This window comes from Puma concolor, chromosome B4, assembly GCF_028749965.1.
Source record: "Puma concolor isolate L17-30 chromosome B4, mPumCon1.1.hap2, whole genome shotgun sequence".
NCBI classification, from domain to species: Eukaryota; Metazoa; Chordata; class Mammalia; order Carnivora; family Felidae; genus Puma; species Puma concolor.
The window spans coordinates 21023777-21042239 of record NC_141673.1 but is presented as its reverse complement, the minus strand read 5'-3'; the positions used below and the strand labels follow the sequence as shown (position 1 = coordinate 21042239).

The 18463-nt window shown below is 40.5% G+C and overlaps 1 protein-coding gene across 3 annotated transcripts in view; it reads left to right on the top strand.

Moving 5' to 3' along the window:
* The first annotated feature begins 7364 nt into the window (after window positions 1-7364).
* The window catches only part of ANO4 (anoctamin 4), a 428017-nt gene continuing 416918 nt past the window's right edge, over window positions 7365-18463 (top strand). For 2 of the 3 annotated variants that reach the window (XM_086712550.1, XM_025926582.2), the window contains exon 1: window positions 7366-7803. In XM_086712550.1, the coding sequence (XP_086568676.1) occupies window positions 7683-7803 (121 nt within the window). In that variant the 5' untranslated portion in view covers window positions 7366-7682. Of the gene's footprint in view, window positions 7804-18463 lie in introns of all 3 variants that reach the window. The other variant, XM_086712549.1, reaches the window with a different exon arrangement.

Sequence of the window (18463 nt, the reverse complement as noted above, 5' to 3'; positions counted from 1 at the left end):
ACTTACAGCTCAGGTCATGATCTCACGGTTTGTGAGTTCAAGTCCCACATTGGGCTTTCTGCTGTCAGCGCAGAGCCCGCTTCAGATCCTCTGTCTCCCTCTCTCTCTATCTCTCAAAAATAAACATTAAAAAAAAAAAAAGTTCTTAAAAAAGGTCAACAATAGGAAAACAAACAACCTCATTAAAAACTGGGCCAATGACCTTAACAGATAGTTACTAAAGAAGATATGCAGATGGCAAATAAGCATATGAAAAGGTGCTTCACATTATATGCTATTAGGGAAATGCAAATTAAAACAACCAGGAGAAACCACTATATACCTATTTTCATGGCCCAAATCCAGAAAACTGACTGCACCAAACGCTTGAGAGGATTCATGGAGCAACAGGAACTCATTCATTTCTGGTGGGGATGTAAAGTGGTATAGCCACTTTGGAAAACAATTTGGCTATTTCTTACAAAGCCAAACACTCTTATTAGATAATCCTTGGTATTTACCCAAAGGAGTTGAAAACTCATGTCCACACAAAAACCTGCACATTGATGTTTGTAGCAGCTTTATTCATAATTGCTAAAATTTGGACGCAATCAAGATGTCCTTCAGTAGTTGAATAAACAGTAGTGTACCTAGACAATGGACTATTATTCAGCACTAAAAAGAAATGAGCTATGAAAAAAATGGAGGAAACTTAAATGCATTTTACTACATTAAGTGAAAGGAGCCAATCTGAAAAGGCTACACATGGTATAATCCCAACTATATAACTTTCTGGAAAAAGCAAAACTATGGAGGCAATAAAAAGATTAGTGGTTGCCAGAAGTTGGGGGGAGGGGTGAATAGGCAGGGCACAGAGGATTTTTAGGGCAGTGAAAATACTCTGTATAATACCACATTGATGAATACATGTCATTATACATTTGTTCAAACCCATAGAATGTATAATACCAAGAGACCCTAATGTAAACTATGGACTATGAATGATTATGATGTGTCAATGTATGTTTACCAGTTGTAACAACTGTACCACTCTGGTGGAGAATGTTGGTAATGGGGGAGGTTATGCATGAGTAAGGTAGGGGTATATGAGAAATCTCTGTACCTTCCCTTAGTTTTGCTGTGAAGCTAAAACTGCTCTAAAAAAATAAAGTCTTAGTAAAAAAAAAAAAAAAAAGAATGAAATTCTCTTCTTTATTTTTCTTTTTCCTTTCCTTTTTCCTGGCCAGTGCCCCCAAAACCAAAAGCAAAATGAATGAAAAATGTTTCATTCCAAAATGAGATGTTATTTTCCTCATCCAGAGCTTGCAAACAAGGTGATCAAACACTGGTTTTGCAACCCCCAGCCCTACACTCACCTTAAAAATATAGTACTGCAAATGAGAAGGGTGAACTACCAGAGTCTTGAGGGCTGAGAGATGAAACACAAACAGCTAGTGAGAGGAGAAGATTGCCTATGTCCTGAGAAGTCTAGTTGGATATTCCCAGAAGGGAAATCTCTGAGGAACCTACAAAAGTCCCCACAAGAGACAGAAAGGCCCAACTTGGCAAGAAAGGTTATTGTGACCCAGTATTAATTCTGGGGGCTTTGGGTTGTTTCACCAAATGGAGAACCCTTAGTTCAAGTCAGTGAGTGGAGAACTGGGGAGCTCTTTCATGTAACATGTTCTTTTCACTTAAGGATTCTACTGCCATTATTGTTTAAATCTTCTGTGGGTTTTGTTTACTTTTTATTTCTTGGTCTGTTTTTCTGCAGTGGAGGCAGATATTTTTCTCCCTAATGACCATATTCTTCTCACATGAAATTTGTTCCCAGTAGATAGCTAGCAAAATCCATTCAGCATTCTCTTGGTATTGAGTTTTTTAAATTTTGATTGGGTTGATGTTATTTTAAGCCACCTTTCCCCATAAATGTTGTATCAAACAGATATTTAAAATATCTCTTACTAACAAGTGCTCATAGATGGTTTAAATGTCTCCCCAAAATATCAATTTCTTACGTGCATTCTGATAACCCATTATGTTCACTTTTACTTATCTCGGTGGGGAATTAGAAACTTAAATATGTTTCAGATGAGGTCTAGTTTGCTCTTTTGAGTGACCTGGAAGTTCAGTGGCTTGGATGTCTAGGGTGGGAAGGTGGGAATCAGGGCGGATATACAGCCAGGATACACGATACCAGTCACAAAGTATTAAAATACCTCCATACTTGGTTGGTAATAAATAGGCATTGCTCTAAGACCCCCATTGCCTGACACCTTGGTTCTTGAAGACTTTCCCCAGCAGCTAAAGGGTTAAGCCTGGCAAGCCTGGGGTGCCTGTTTGATTGGTGGTGACTGGTGCAGTACTGTCTGTTTAATTATTATGAAAAGCACCCCTTGGTGAAAGGAATGGAAAGGATTTACTGCTTGATTGGCATTCCTAAGGGAATCCTGAAAAACTGGACATAATAATCATAGGGGTTAATATCTACTGATAACTGTTCAAAAGGTTTTATAGATATTAACTCACTGGACACCCTCAAGAATCCTTTGCTGTGGCTGTTATTATTACCTGCATTTTGTAGATGAGAAACTGAGGCCCAGGTTAGGTTATTTGCCCACGGTCACGTAACTAATACATGGTGGAATTTGGAGTTTGAACTCAGGCTGACCCCAGAACCAGTGCTTTTTTTTTTTTAAGTCTACTCATGGCTCTGACCTTCTGTGAGACTATAAGCAATAAGCATTTATTGGGTTTCTGCCATGTAGAGCACCATGTAAAGTACTGTGGGTGAAATAAATTCTATCTTTCCATAGTTCATCATCTTGCGAATTTAATGGTCAAGTTCCTTTTCTCCTGACATGGACAACATAGGTCCCACATAATCCCTTTCCATTTGATGGTCCAGAGGGACCATTTGATAAACAAACTCCAGGGGAAATATTGGGTGCATAGGACTCCAATTTGATGGTGTTCACTGAAGATCAGAAAAGTAATGTTTTCATAGGTTGCTTTCTGGGACATGAGAAATAGTCATTTACCATTTAATGTAAACGCTTTGGCTTTCCCGTTGAGATGGAATATGAATTTAGAATATGAATTTAGAATAAGGTAGACCAACCTGCTCCCCAACCAAATGGATCTGAATATACAGCATTTTTCACCTGTACAACTATTGCAACACTCAGAATTTTAGGATGAGATGTGTGTTTCTGTTTTCAGAAAAAAAATTATGTCATTTGTATAACAACATAAAGCATTTAAAAATTTTTTTTTTCCAACGTTTATTTTTTATTTTTGGGACAGAGAGAGACAGAGCATGAACGGGGGAGGGGCAGAGAGAGAGGGAGACACAGAATTGGAAACAGGCTCCAGGCTCTGAGCCATCAGCCCAGAGCCTGGCGCGGGGCTCGAACTCACAGACCGCGAGATCGTGACCTGGCTGAAGTCGGACGCTTAACCGACTGCGCCACCCAGGCGCCCCAACATAAAGCATTTTTAAGGTAAATGTGATTGGATCCTATAATAAATTTCCTCGTATTCATGCATGGTATTTGATAAAAAGGCAGTGTCCTCTAAAAAGCAAATTCTATTTTATCATATATTCAGTTAAGTTGCCATGACAATAATTAGTGTGATATGTTATGAAAGGCATTCATACAAGGACAGAATGCACGAAGCTGACTCCAAACACATATTACTGGCAAAAGTTTTTCTGTTATAAATTGAAGAGAGATTTTTCATGACACTTGAGAAATGGAGACCAGGAAGCCAGAAATTAAATAACCTACTCTCTTCTCTGAGATAAGAACTCACAGTTCATGTTTACTTCTGCAGTGTGATTCAACTGGCTGGCCCTGATGTAGTTAGGAAGCCCTCACTTAGCCTCTTCTTGACCATTACACCTTTTGGTGCAACTTTCCTATTTTGTCTTAAGGAAAAAAAGTATAAATAAAATAACATTTTAAATTGAAGATTTAGAAAGAAAGATAACCAGATGGTTTATATATATTCAACAACATTTGGGAATAGGATATCATGAGCTCTGTAACCTGGTTTCAAATCTTAGCTCCAGTCCTTACTGACTGTTAATTAGTCACTCAGTGACTCAGTTTCCCTAACTATCAAATCATCAATAGTATCTATTTTGTTATCTTAATATTGATTAAGACTATATATATTATTATATATAAATATATAAGACGTTATATATGTGCTTACATATATATTAAAATAAATAAGCTTGCATATATGTAATTAATGGTAAGATATGTAAATAAGTGTACCATTCATTGTTACAAATCTGCCAAATTTTATAGAAATGTGTTGTAAACATTCATTTAAAGTCCTAAAACATGAACTTGATATAGTTGTTTCTTTGACATCTTATGTTATTGGGTTTTTGTTTTTGTTTTGTTTCAGGAAAATAGTTTTGGGGATTTTACATTTCCATTCAATAGCCCCAGATTTGGGACACCTGGGTGGCTCAGTTGGTTAAGTGTCCAACTTCGGCTCAGGTCATGATCTCGCAGTTCATGAGTTCGAGCCCCACATCGGGCTCCATGCTGACAGCTCAGAGCCTGGAGCCTGCTTTGGATTCTGTGTCTCCCTCTCTCTCTGCTTCTCCCCTGCTTGCACTCTGTCTCTCTCTCTCTCCCAAAAATAAACATTAAAAAAAAAATTAAAAAAATACAGATTTAATCATGAAGGGCTAAATGTTTTATATAATTTAAATTTATTTAATTTTGGAATTTTGAAAAACAAAGATTGTCATTTCATTTTAGCTATAAATTTTTTTCAGGTGTAGAAAATTAAAGGATGGATCCAAGGGGGCCATTATTGTTATAGTGAAAGGATCTAATATGTAGCTATAATTCCTCATTGTTGTAATTAGTTTTCTTTAAAGGCTATGTTTTGGATGCAAACTATTTGTTATGCCATTAATTTTTTATCTCTATTGGATCAGGCTTACCTCTAAAAATCTGATGAAAATTATGGATCCTCTCCCCATCCCAGAAAAAATGTATGTACATACCCAGTTCTGAATGTATTTCAGAAGTCATGATCCCCATGAAGCCCACCCATAGACTCTTTCTCCAATCTTCCAGGTCCAGGAAGAACTCCATTTGTGCCTCAATAGAACAGACACTGTGGTTCTGACAGAGTTCTCTGGCCTGGCCTAAGTGTTGCATAGAATAGTTTGGTGCAATAATCTTTCTTGAGTGAGGAAGATGATTGAGATCTATAGAATAAACTTACCCACAACTCAGGTCTCCTAAGCACTGACCGTTTCTCAACTATCCTTCCCCCATAATCAAACATTTTTTTTCTCTCACACTAATTGATTCAACTAATATTAATTGAATACTTAATATGGGCCAAATAATGTGCTAGGTGTTGTGATACACTGAGATATAAGACATGGCCCCTGCTTCCCAGTGGAGAGGTGTATGGATAAATAGACAAATTATAACATGATGTAATAAATGCTATAATAGAGATGTTACATGTTACAGGAATACCAAGGATGTAGGGCTATAAAAGCTTTGATCTGTCAATAGCAGCAATATCTTAAAATGTTCAATTTGTTAAATCTTTTATAATGGACCAAATCCTAAGTCAAGTTGATCACGGGCAAATCAAAACTAAATTACTCTTCACATGCAATAGTTTAAGGAATGAGTATTTGTAGAGTAGTTACTAACCTACAGAATTAAAATAATTTGCTAAAAATGTTGATCACAGAGAGACTCTTTCACTGTCAAATGCATTATAATCACATTTAGGAAGCTAATAGTAAGTCAAATAGATCAAGTTTAGAGCATGCTGAGAAGAGGAGAACCAGTTTTCCTCAGTCTACCATCTGAAAAAAGCATTTTCCTGGAAAGATTTTGAATACAGCTTTCATCAAGGTTGTGGCAGTTCATATTTTACTCCTGAAAACACTGTGAATGAATAAAACATAAGAAGATTTGAATGACAAGCTTGCCTTTAAGAAGTCTTACTGGCAACCACACAAATCCTGAACCTCATCTTTCAAATGTCATTTCCTCGGTGAAGTCATCTGTGAATCCTGCAAAGACAGAACCACTTGCTCCTGGCGGCCAGGTTTAACAGCCTGAGTTCCAGGATACTGTCGCAACTGTTTGTTGGCCTTTGTTCCCCTCAAGAATGTGAGGCAGAGAGACCACCCCCTTCTGCTGCAGACATGAGACTGCTTAAAGACGTCAGTGTCAACTGACAGCACAGGGCTCTTAGCAAGTCTGAGGTGTATTTGACCAACAATTCCTCAACCCAGAGGCCCAGTATTTTCAATCTTAATTTTATTGAGGACACTGAATATCTCAAGGACTTGGAGTGGCATTATGTGGGCAGAAGTTCAGGTGGCCTTAAGAGAGGTTAATTAATCAGACACCACATTTTAGTTCCTGCTAATTAGAAAGAGCTGCCAAGAAGAATTAAAGGGCAATTTGGAACTCATTTTGATTGTCCTTCTTCATGACCCTACCTGAGCTAAAATGTGGAGGTAAAGGGAGAGAAAATCTGGAAGTCAGAAGACAACTCTGCCCTCTCAGTACCTCCACCGAAGTTGGCACAACCCCAAACGCAGTTACTAGGCTCCACAGCATCGCCCCCCAATTTGTTGGACGCTGGCGTTTTTCAAGGCCGAGACTCTCTGGTCATCAGGCCAGTGGAAGCCCTGGGCAGCGCTCAGGAGCTTGTGAATTTAATTTACTCTTGGGATTTGCGAAACTCCAGGTGTTCCTGACCCCAAGGGGTAGTTAGGCGGCCTCTACTTTTTTCCTGTTCTCCCCACTCCCCTTTGCCTCCCATTTCTTTCTTTCTCCTCCCATTTGCCAGGGAGCTGATTCTTAAGTCGAGAACCAGCACGACAGAATGGGTGGGTTTCCAGGTAGAGAGAGCTGGGAGGGGGTTGGGTCTTTAGTCATTCAACAAATATTGAGTTCACGCCCTGATTGAAGCACGAGCAGTCAGAGCAGAATAGGACACTAGACGCAGCCTCACGGGGAGACAGACACACCAATAAAGGTGACAGGATGATGCCCTAGGACAGGTCTGGGCTGTTGGGGTCAGAAGTCTGTACTTAGCGGTCAAGGACTTCATTAATAAAAATCCACGGGACACAGTTGCCACTCTCCCTTGGGCTTCGGCCTCGGAGGCAAACCCTTCTTGAGACTGTCCCCTACGCTGGGAATCGCGCCCTAGAGTCACAGGCGGCCGGTCCCACCCCCTGCGTCCCCAGTCGTGTTGTCCAGTGGAACTTCCCTAGGAAAAGAGCTGGAGGCTCGAGGTCCGGGAGGCTGTGGCGCCCTCGGGACTCCCCGATCCCACGTTTGCCCGCGTCACCCTGTAGCCCCCACCCCGAGGGGCACCCTGCTAGGAGTGGACCCAGCCGGGTCCTGCCCGACGTCCGCCCGTTGGGGCCACATCCGCCGCGCGCCCCAGCACCTCCCACCGCCTGCTTCGCTCCTCCTCTCTCCGGGTCGCCAGTCCTCCGCTGCAGGTTCAATCCCCGCGGGGACCCGGAGCACGGGGACCCGAAGCGCGGTTGACCGTCTGCCCTTGCAGCCGAGACCCGGCCAGGGGCACCTGCGAGCCGCGGGCACCTCTCGGGGCGACCGCGGCGGGCTGACTGGGCATGCTCAGCAGCGGGGCGGCCGGGCGCCGCGGGAGCCAAGCGCATGCACTCGCGGGGCCAGGCACCGGCCGTCCAGGGGCGCGGCGCGCAGGCGGCAGCTCTGGCCGAAGCCCTGGCCAGCCTGGGCAGGACGCGAGCCAGGATGGCCTCCCTCACGGCATACGGTAACGGCGGGCGATCGCGGGCTCTCGGGGCGGCTGGGGCGGGCGGGGCCGGGAAGCCGTCAGAGCGTCCTGGGGAACTTCGGGGTTCGGCTCCCGAGAGGGTCAGGAAGGAAGGGAGGGGGCTGCAGCGCGCACTGCGTGGGGCTGGGGGTCCGACGCTCTGCGGGGTTGGAGCTGCCCGAAACCCGGGAAGGGAGTATGTGCAAAAGGAGTCGGTGGGGGTAAAAACGCCCAAAATTTGGGAGGTGTCTGGGAGCTCTGTGTCTCCAGAAAAATCCCACTAGCTTCAGAGCACCGAAGGGAAGGGAACGGGTGTTAAGTTCGTTTCTAGTGGTGCGAGGCTTGGGAGTTGGGAGGTCTGCGTTCAGTCAGCGCTTGCCTTGTCCCTGACTGACCTTGGGCAAGTTATTTAAACTTTTTTGTTTCTGTATTTCTCCATCTGTAAATTAGAGATGAGAACATCTCCCTGACAGATGCTGTGGGGTTAAAATAATATGCACCAAAATATGCTTTTAATGCAAAAAAAAAAAATCAGCTTGTAAATAAAAGTTCCATGGGAATAGAAGACATCATTCCCCCCCCCCCCACCGTTTTGGGTTAAAAAAAAATATATATATATATATATATTTATTTATTTTTATTATTATTATTTCTTAAAGGCATTGCAGAGTTCTGAGGAAAGCAAAATCACAGTATGAAGGTTTCCAACTCAGCTAGAAATCCCACTGCACTGGGGAAGCCAACAAGGCTTTTTATCAACATTCCTGCTTGCGTGGAAAAAGCAATTCTCTGTAGACCTTTGTCAGAGATGCTGCCGAGATTGGGTTATAGGAGGGAGAAACTCAAGTAGACCTCCCCCCCTCTTCCCCTGGCAATCAGTTGCTGTGATAACATCTAGTTTTGGCGTTTTAAACGCGTTTTAAACGTGAAGCGGATGAGCAATTGTTGGAAAATGTTTTGCAGGGACATCTCCCAAGCCTCGGATTTGGGGGGGCGGGGGGCGGTGGATTTGCTGATCTTTGGTATGGTTGGTATGGAGGCTTCATTCTGCAGGCCAGTGATGTCCCCTGCTCATTTTACCAAGGTTAAAGGAGTCAGTGTCTTTTTTTAACGGGGGATATAACTGTTTAAAGGGATCACTCAGGTGGCTCTGAGGGTTTGCAGTTGATCCTTGTGAACTGATGAGGAATTGTGAGAAGATTACCAATTGCATACTAGTGACTTTTTTTTTTTTTTTTTAACTTAATGCATCTTCTGCTGGGCTGTGAATTGTTCTTACTCCTGCCACACATTTAACACAGAACATTGTCATTCTTGGGTTACCATCTGGGGATAATCCAACATTCTGATGGTGTTTTAGGCATATTCATTGTCAGGAATCTATTTTTTACACCTTTTTTGATCAGTGATCCATCGTGTTGGATTTCACATGCTACTCTGTGGATACTGTCAGTGATAGTTAATAATAATCAGTTCTTTAAATTTCTAGAAACTTTAAAAGCTTAATTGGGCACCTAGGTAGAGAAAATGAAATCAGAAGAAGTGAAATTGTTTTTGAAAAGCAAGTATATTTCAGTAATTAAAGGAAAAGGGTGGCAGACCTTTTGTTTGTTTGTTTGTTTGTTTCTTTTTTGGCAACAAAGAATTACACAGGTTTCTCTTTAGGGCCTTTAAGGGAACTAAAACAGACTTAAATATATATATATATCAATTAGAATTTGTGCTATTTTAAATATATTCTTGACACGCTCTTCTTTCTTTCCATCCCTAACGTGGTGAATACACTTGGCCACAAAGTGCACATTAGTTCTTCATCCCATAGCAAAGTGACCCAAGACATGACAAGATAAGTTAGTCCATCAGGGTTTCCATTCTAGTGAACAAGTTAAGGAAAAACAAACTTGAGGACATTCAGTATATTCCTCACCTGCTGAATGTTGTCGAGATCATTATCTGATGAGAGCTTGGCCCAGTCTGGAACCTTCTACAAATCATCTCTCTGACAACTGAACTGCTTTAAAAATGTTCCCTTTTGGTTCTGTTGGATTTGGATTTAGATATCATGATGGGGGATGATCTAAGATTCTTTCCTGGAACTTATAGGGTTCAATTTTTGTATTCATTTGACTGATTTAATAAATGCCTTAGTCCTATCTTTAGCACAGAATGAACAGTTATACTGTAGACCGTGTGTTTTAGGTTCCTGAGAGAGAAATTTGGCTTATGTATGCATTTCATTAGCAGCAGCCTCCAGTAAACCTCATTAACTTCCCATCCAAATATGCATTTTTGATCCTGTATTGGAACTTGTTCTGTATTTTAGCATGAATTTTTACTTTTAGACAGCCGTCTAGGCTTATATATTCTGGAAATGTGAAATGAGATTCAGGTAATCAGTAACTGTAATATGCACTCTAACAAATATATGTTCAGTGGATGATGCAGTTTTTAAAATCCTGGATTTTTAATGCCTCAACCTTTTGAGCTCACCACTGATTTTTCTTTGCTTGTCTTTTAAATGGTTTGGGTTCTTATCCACTTTTAGCTCATTATATAACCAAGTGCATGACACCAAGGATGGGTGACAAGTCTCCTTTAGAGAGAAATGGCTGGGACTTGATTTGTTCTTGGCTATGCAAAAGAAGGCAGAGGGGCTATGTTCTAGTCTGAACCAGGAAGATGACTTATGTTTGGACCTGTCAGCTTCGTATCTGAAGAGGCTTAATATGGGGCCCAAGTTGCTTATAGAGCACAGTGGGGGCTATTTTAGGGAAGGTGTCTCTGAGGAGATATTTCAGCAGACATATAAATGAAATAAAGGAATGAACCATTGCCTTATGTGGGGAAAGAGCAATCTTGGCAAAGGGAATAGTGAGAGCAAAGGTCCTGGGGTAGGAATGAGTTTGTCATGTTCAGGGTTAGCTAGAAGGTCAGTGTGGCTTGAGCAGAGAGAGCAAATAGAAGACAAGAAGGAAATGTAATCAGAGCCAGTATTGTTCTTATAATTATTCTCCCTCCCCCCCCCGCCCCCCACCCCATTCCTCCTATCTCTTAAGTTGCTTCTTTTTGGAGTTCTGTTTATATTGATGTTTGCCTGGGTTGTGTCCTTGAGTTTATAATCTTACTCTCAACCATTTGGAAGACATTGATTAGCCACCTACCAAATGCTGGACAATGACCCTGAGTGCAGAGTCAGTCCCTTGGTGGGATGCCTTTAAACTGGGGTGGTGAAGTTTTTTGTATTTTAAGTAGAAGTGTGGGGTATGCTGGGACATAATAATGGTACTTTATGTGAATTACCTTAGTTAAATCTCACAACAACTTTTAAGAAATTCGTCCAGTGTTAGCCCCATATTCATTTGAAGAAATCGAGGCATAGATAGGTTGAGGAACTTATTTAACCTCACATAATGAATGGGGAACCCCAGTGCAGATTTAGAGTTTGACTCTGGAGCCTGGGGTTACTGTTAATTAGGAGGAGGAAGGAAATGAACAAATGTGTGGATAATTCCAGGCAAAAAGCATGGCTTGAGCAAAGGCCAAAAGACAATGGGGGGCAGACGTTCAGTACTGGTAATTAGAAGAGGAAGCCAAGCCTAACCATGCAACATGGAAGTGAAATGGGGCAGAGAGCATACGACATAATTTCCCTTCGTGCGACTTCGTCTTTATTTCGGTGACTCCCCAGTGGAACTCACCAGCTCAGAACTTCTTTCTTGTGTGTGCTATGCTTTTATACTTAGCTGTTGGCTAGACTTCTCTAGTTGTATGCCTCTCTGGCCTTTCAGCTTAGCTCAATGTGTCCAAAGGAGAATCCGCCCCCCGCCCCCCCGCCGTTACCTGTTTCCCATAGAATAACTCCAGCTCTCCAGCTGCTGAGCTCAAAGTATGTGCCAGGCTCTAGCCTGGACCTAGGAGGGCCTGAATGAGTGAGATCTCATTATTTCTCTCATAGATGGCAGGATCAGCTAGAGGAGACAGACTTCTAAACAAAAAATTATAATGCAGTGTTGTTGTAGTGGGCGGGGGGAGGCTGGGAGGAGTGAGGGATAGGTCAGGAATAGCTCCCTGGAGGGGATGATGTTAAGAGGCTAATTGGGAGAAGGAGGACATTCCAGCAAAGGACAACAACATGAACAAAGATAAAGGGGAGAGATGGCAGGGCGCATAAAGGTAGCTGCCAGGACCACATGTTCCTAGAGTGTGACAACCTGGAAAGGTTGGCAAGGACCATTGTGTTCTATGTAGGCACCTAGGCCAGACCCCTGGGAATCCTCTTTGACTCCTCTCTTTCTGGAACATACTAACCATAATACCTTGGGCAAAGGGATTCACCTCCTGTGTCTCAGTTTTCTTATCTGTAAAATGGGGTCACTGCAACAGTACTTGTAGGTGCATATGTGTGGTGCACAGTGAGTACTCAGTAAGCATGAGCTGTTACTATCGGCTTCTCCTCCAGCTGATATACTCTTAGTCACCAAATCCTGTTGATTCTTCTTCGTTAACATATTTCTACTCTATTTTCTCCTCTTTCTGCCCACTGTTCTTATGTTAGTGGAGGCCACCACCTTTGCAGTAGCAGCCTCCCATCTGGTTTCTCTACCTCTAGTTATAATCCCTTCTGGTCCCATTTGCAAATCTGATCCTGTATTCTCCAGCTTAAAACTTTTCAGTGGCTCCCCTCTGCTTACAAGTCACAATTTAACCTTCCTTGTTTGGCAAATAAGACCCTTAAGGAGCTGACCACCCTTCTCTCTTGTGGTCCCAGCACCCCACCTTTTTTGGGACACCGGTGGTTTAGCATGTCTGATTACATCAGGCTTTCTCAGGTGTCTGGACCTTGGCCCATGCTCTGAAACACACCTCCCTTCTCCTTTACAACACTCACTCCCCTTTCCCTTGGGGATGTCTCAGGGTAAGTCCTCTTCCACCCAGCTCTCCGTTTTGTTTTGTGAATATTCCCCTTTGTGGGTTGTAAAATCCCAAAGGACAAGGATGATATCCTTTATCTTTGAATTCCTGGTGCCTAGCACAATGCCTGACACATAGTAGGTGACCAGTACTGGGGTGTCTGAATAACTGCATAGACTGTGTCAGGGGGCAGTACACTGTGCACAAGTTTTTAAAACCTCATTTTCCTATTGCAAATAACAAGCAAAATAACTTTAAGAGGAACAAGCAAAAGACCAAAAGCGTCCACACCATGTGGTACAATCAGATGCATGCTAACTGGAACTCATGCTTTATTTACAAAATAAATCCAAGGAGGTATTTGATGACTTCTCTTGTTTTTGTCCTCCACCACCTGGCATGCTTGTTATTATGCAATCCAGACACTCATGGTCAACATTGATTAGGATCCTTTTGATTAAAAAGCTGCAGCAAAGCATGTACGCATTATTCTTTCACCTTCAGCCTTCACATTTTAAAAGTCTCTTTCTAGGGTAAGATTAAATTAAAATTTTATTTTGATCCTGCGAAGAAACATCTTAATCTTTTCCTTTAAAACATTATGTTCTTTGTAATAGCCACATGGAGTTTTCTATTAGAGCATAGTCCTAGACAAATAGTTCACAGCTACTAAGGAAGTTTCTAGAATAGATGTGTTTTATGAGTGCTTACTATGTGCCAGGCACTGTTTTAGGTTCTGGAGGTAAACAAAAAACAAAACAACAACAACAACAAAAAGCCCGTTTTCATGAATCTTACATTGTACTAATAAGAAATGGATCTTTACCTTCTGGAAAAAATGAAAATAGAATATAGGCTTTTCAACACTGAATCAAATAGGTAATGTGGAAAAGAAAGGAAAGGAAAGGTTTTCTCTAATTAGGGTTCATGAAAGGGCTTTTGTCACTGTGGAGACTGTGAGTGGAATCAAAGGGAAGCTGAGCTAATGAGTATCAGGCACAGTGTTTAAAATTCAGGAATGGTGATTAATGTATTTGAAAGCTTACTAGAGGCTTTGGCAGACATTCATTGTGTCTTCTATGCATTAGGCAGAGCCAGGCTTGTGGGCACAAGATGAATAAAGGATGGCCTTGCCCTCCAGGAGTTTGGGTCTAGCGCAGGTCTTGTGGGGGATGCAGAGGCTGCTACTACGAGTATTGTTACAACTAGTACCTCCTAGTGCTGTTGCAGAAGTCACATGAAAGAGCAAATGCAAACATTTTATGAAAACCTAGAAAGCCCTATGGCAATTTAGTATACAGCACTATGATGTGTTGTTTTTATTGCAGTAATAAAGAAATCTGTTTTTATGGGAAACACTGTGTTGAGTGGAAACATACTTTCTACACTTGGATTGATTCCTCAGCACCTTAGCAAGACCTCCCAAGACACCGGTTCCTACCTGGGACCAGACTGTCTACTCTATGTGGTGGGCAGGCAACACTTTTCGAATGAATGAATTTCAGTCACAATATAAAGGAGGAAATTGAAGCCCAGGGAGATTGGGTGGTTATATGGCTGGGAGGAAAGAGTGGGTCCTGAATATTAACTTTTCTGTAAGCCTATAAAATATACAGCAAACATGGAATAAATCACAGCACTATTTCTGGGGAATAGATATATGGATATGTACACACACGTATCATTTTATATATAATTTTTTAACATTCCTTTTTGAGAGACGGAGACAGAGCACGAGTAGGGGAGGGGCAGAAAAGAGGGAGACACATAGGCCAAAGCAGACTCCAGGCTCTTAGCTGTCAGCGCAGAGCGCAACGCTGGGCTCTAACTCATGAACTGTGAGATCATAACCTGAACTGAAGTCAGATGCCTAACTGACTGAGCCACCCAGGTGCCCCATCATTATATATTTTTAATAGTACGTTCTGTAGAACGCTTTATAAACAATTTAAAGTGATTTAAAAAAAAATCAGCTGCAGTAGGCAGCTGTAGCTCCTGCTACACAATGAATATGTATTTTGTAAATTAAATAGTATTTCCAGTGCACTAGCATGGATAGTTATTAATGGAATTGTATGGTGAGTTTGTTTTTGTAGATTAGTAGCTATGCATCATTTATCTGTTTGGTGAATTCTTGAGTTTCCTCTGTCCATGTGTATAAGCAGATTTATAATATGATCTTAAGGGTTTAGTGAAAACATTTTCTTTCCTTTTTAAAAAATTCCCTTCCTTTTGATTTATTTTTTTTTGGAGAGAGGCTTTCCCAGACTTTGTGGATTCCAGGGGAGGGCTTTACCTCAGTCTGGAGTCCCTCAACCAGCAACGCTGGCACCAGCTGGAAGTCTATTCAAAATGCATTTGTCAATTATATCTCAGTAAAACTTAAAACAAAAAAGGAAGAAAAGAAAGAAATGTAGATTTAAAGGCCCACCCCAGACCTATGAAATCAAGATCTTCATTTTTTTAAAGTTCTTCATTTTAATAAGATGCCAAGTGATATGCAATATTAAATTGTCCTTATTTTTACTAAATTTTTGTTTGCTCCACCAATCAATTATTGTGTGTTAAAATCTCTCCTTATGATAGTGGAATTTGTCAGTTTCTCCCTGCAGCTATTAACTTTTGCTTCATATATTTTGAGGTTGTTTTATTTTGAGCACACAGATGTTATCTCTTCCTGAAGCATTGAACCTTGAACCTTTTATCATTATTTATTGACTCTGTATACTTAATGATGCTTTCTGCCTTAATGCTTTTTTATCTAAAAATAACATAGCTACTCTGGCTTTATTTTGGTTAGTATTTGCTTGCTTTATTTTTTTCTTATATATATCTTGTACTTTTAACATGTCTGTGCCCTTATATTTGGGGCATTTCTTTTGTAAACAGCATTTAATTTTTTTTTTTTTTTTAGAAATTCTTCTCACAATCTCTTAAATAGCAAATTTAGACCATTTACATGTATTGTGATTCAAATATATTTGAACTGAATTCTACCATTTTACTTTGTATTTTCTCTTTGTCTTATCTTTTATTCCTGTGCTTTATTCCAATTTCCTTTTTCTAAATTAATTAATTTTTTTTTTTTGTGCTAAATCCCCTCTCCCATTCTTCCCCACCATCTGACTCTCCCTCCAACACAACCAACTGGTTTGGAAATATAGTCTATTTCTGTTGTTTTAATAATTGCTCTTCTAGTTTCACTTAAACCATACTTAACAAATTCTACACTTATTCATCATAGTTTTTTAAACTATGAATTTAATGTATTGACCTCTCCCCTGAATAGTTCTGAGCACCCAACTCCTGGCTCCTATACTATTATTATTCAGTATTTTAGTTTTATTCTTTGTTTTTAAATTTCCCAAATTAGGTATTATAATTATGATTTTATATTGAGAGTTTTGTTTAGGTTTGCATACATATTTCCTAGAATTCCACAGTCAGTGGAAAGATATAAATAGGCTCAGTGCTTTCTTTTTCCCCCTGTGGTTAAGATGAAAGTAAGATAGATTGCGTATTGAAATGGGTGAGGTTTTCTTTTTGTTGTAACAGCATTCTGTTTATGAGTATAACCAAAATAATTTGAGATCAAAAAAGTGTATTAATTTTGCCACACGTTTCTGATAACAGAAGTACATAAGATGATGTCCACCTTGTTCCCTGGGGAACCTCAGTGCTTAGCACATCAGAGAAATGACTATCACAGATATAGCACCAGATACCAGAGAACTCTACCTAACCCAGCTTGCAATAATAATCTGTTCTCCTTCTGTCTTCACCTCTGCTCTCATGTAAGACAAACATGGGTTTTAATTCCAGCTTTGTGACCTCTCAGAAGTGTGAGTTCTGCACGTTCTGTACTTTTGTGAACCTCTAGTTCCTGATCTGTATAGTGGCATAATCATACCTACCTAATAAGAGTTGTTTTGAAGCTTAAATGACCTAGGGATGTAAATGAAATAATCAGTGTTTAGCATAGTGCCTGGTAAAGGTCAAGTGCTCAGTAACTAGTATTATCTGATTCTACCACTGTCTCATTTTCTTAGATATTTTTTTTTCAGAATTTGCATTCCTGGTTTGCCCTGTCATAATTTCTGTCCCTCTTTATTTCTTTAAAAAAAATTACTGTGAGTTTTAGTATATGTACAGGGAGGGGGGAGGGAGAGAAATTTATAATTTAACAAATAATTACAAAATGAATACCATGTGACCACCACCTAAGTCAAGAAGCAGAACATTTTCAGTACTGCAGAACCCACCCCTGCTGCCCATACTCTCTCCCAAATCTAAGTTGCTTCTTTTCCACCAAATGGAACCACCAAATGCTAATTAATTTGTTACTTTTCTTTTTTCTTAATGTTTTATTTATTTTTGAGAGAGAGAGAGACAGACAGACAGAGTGTGAGCAGGGTAGGGGCAGAGACAGAGGGAGACACAGAATCCAAAGCAGGCTGCATGCAGGCTCTGAGCTGTCATCACAGAGGCAGACATGGGGCTCAAACCCATGGACCATGAGATCGTGACCTGACCCTAAGTCAGAGGCTTAACCGACTGAGCCACCCAGGCGTCCCTCTACCATCCATGTTACTTATCTTTACCATCCACATATGCATCTGTAAACAATTTAGTTTTGTTGTTGACACTTCACCAATAGAATCACGAATTGTTTTTTGGTTGCTTCTTTCATTCAGTATTGTGAGATGGATCTATAATATTTTGTGTAGCTTTACTTCATTTATTTTCTTTGCTATATGGCATTCCATTTTATGGATATCCTCATTCTTTTGCAGTATAAAATAAACATTAGCTGACACTAATTGAACACTTTCTGTGTGTTGCCTTATAGGGTAAGTGCTTTTATTATTTTCATCATACATATGAGGAAACAGAGCCTCATAGAGATGCAGTAATGTGCCCAAGGGTTGGAGCCAGGTGTCTAATTTAGATACTGACTCCAGAACCCTCAAGGTTTATTAATCTCATTCATAGTCTCAAGTTTTCCCACTAGTTAACCTGATTCTTTTCTCTAACTGCAATTGGTTCCTAAAGGATTAAATGGATATTTAGCCCTCCAAAAAAATCTAGCTTTTTTGTTTTAATTCCTGTACAGGGGAAACGTCTTCCTTTCCACAGAGTCATCTTGTTCCATAACTGCCACAGGTCTTTCTACTTTTGCCTTTTGAGTCTCTTCAAAATATTGCCACCAAATTGTGCCCTAGTTTTACCATTCAGCTTTTGTTCAAATTTCAGTTGTTTTACCATAAAGTTTTATTTACAGCCTCTTTCCATGCATTCATTCCTTATTCAGGCATCCTGCTTCTTTGTTGATTACTAACTTCTAAGTATGCTTTTCTCCTTCATTTCTTTTCTCTTCTCCCCATGCATAGCTACTTCTGGGCTTGTGAATCTCTTTCTCTGCATATATTTATTTATATATCACCTTTGATGCCATTGACCTTATCCCTTGCAGGTCTCCTTCCTTCCAAAAATCATTTAAGGACAGATCATTAGTTAAGGGTTTATGAAGAATTAGGAATGACAACTTTAGAGTAGCTAGGTATATGTTAGGTCTGGATTTTGTTGATTCAGCTGATTCCACAAATATATACTGAATTATTTGCTAACTATGCATTTGTGTAGCCTATTTATTTTTATTAACCATATCACATCACCTCCCCAACCACCACTAAAAAAAAAAAAAGTGAGATAAGCATTATTGTCACTGTCAGGTGGAAACAGTCAACAG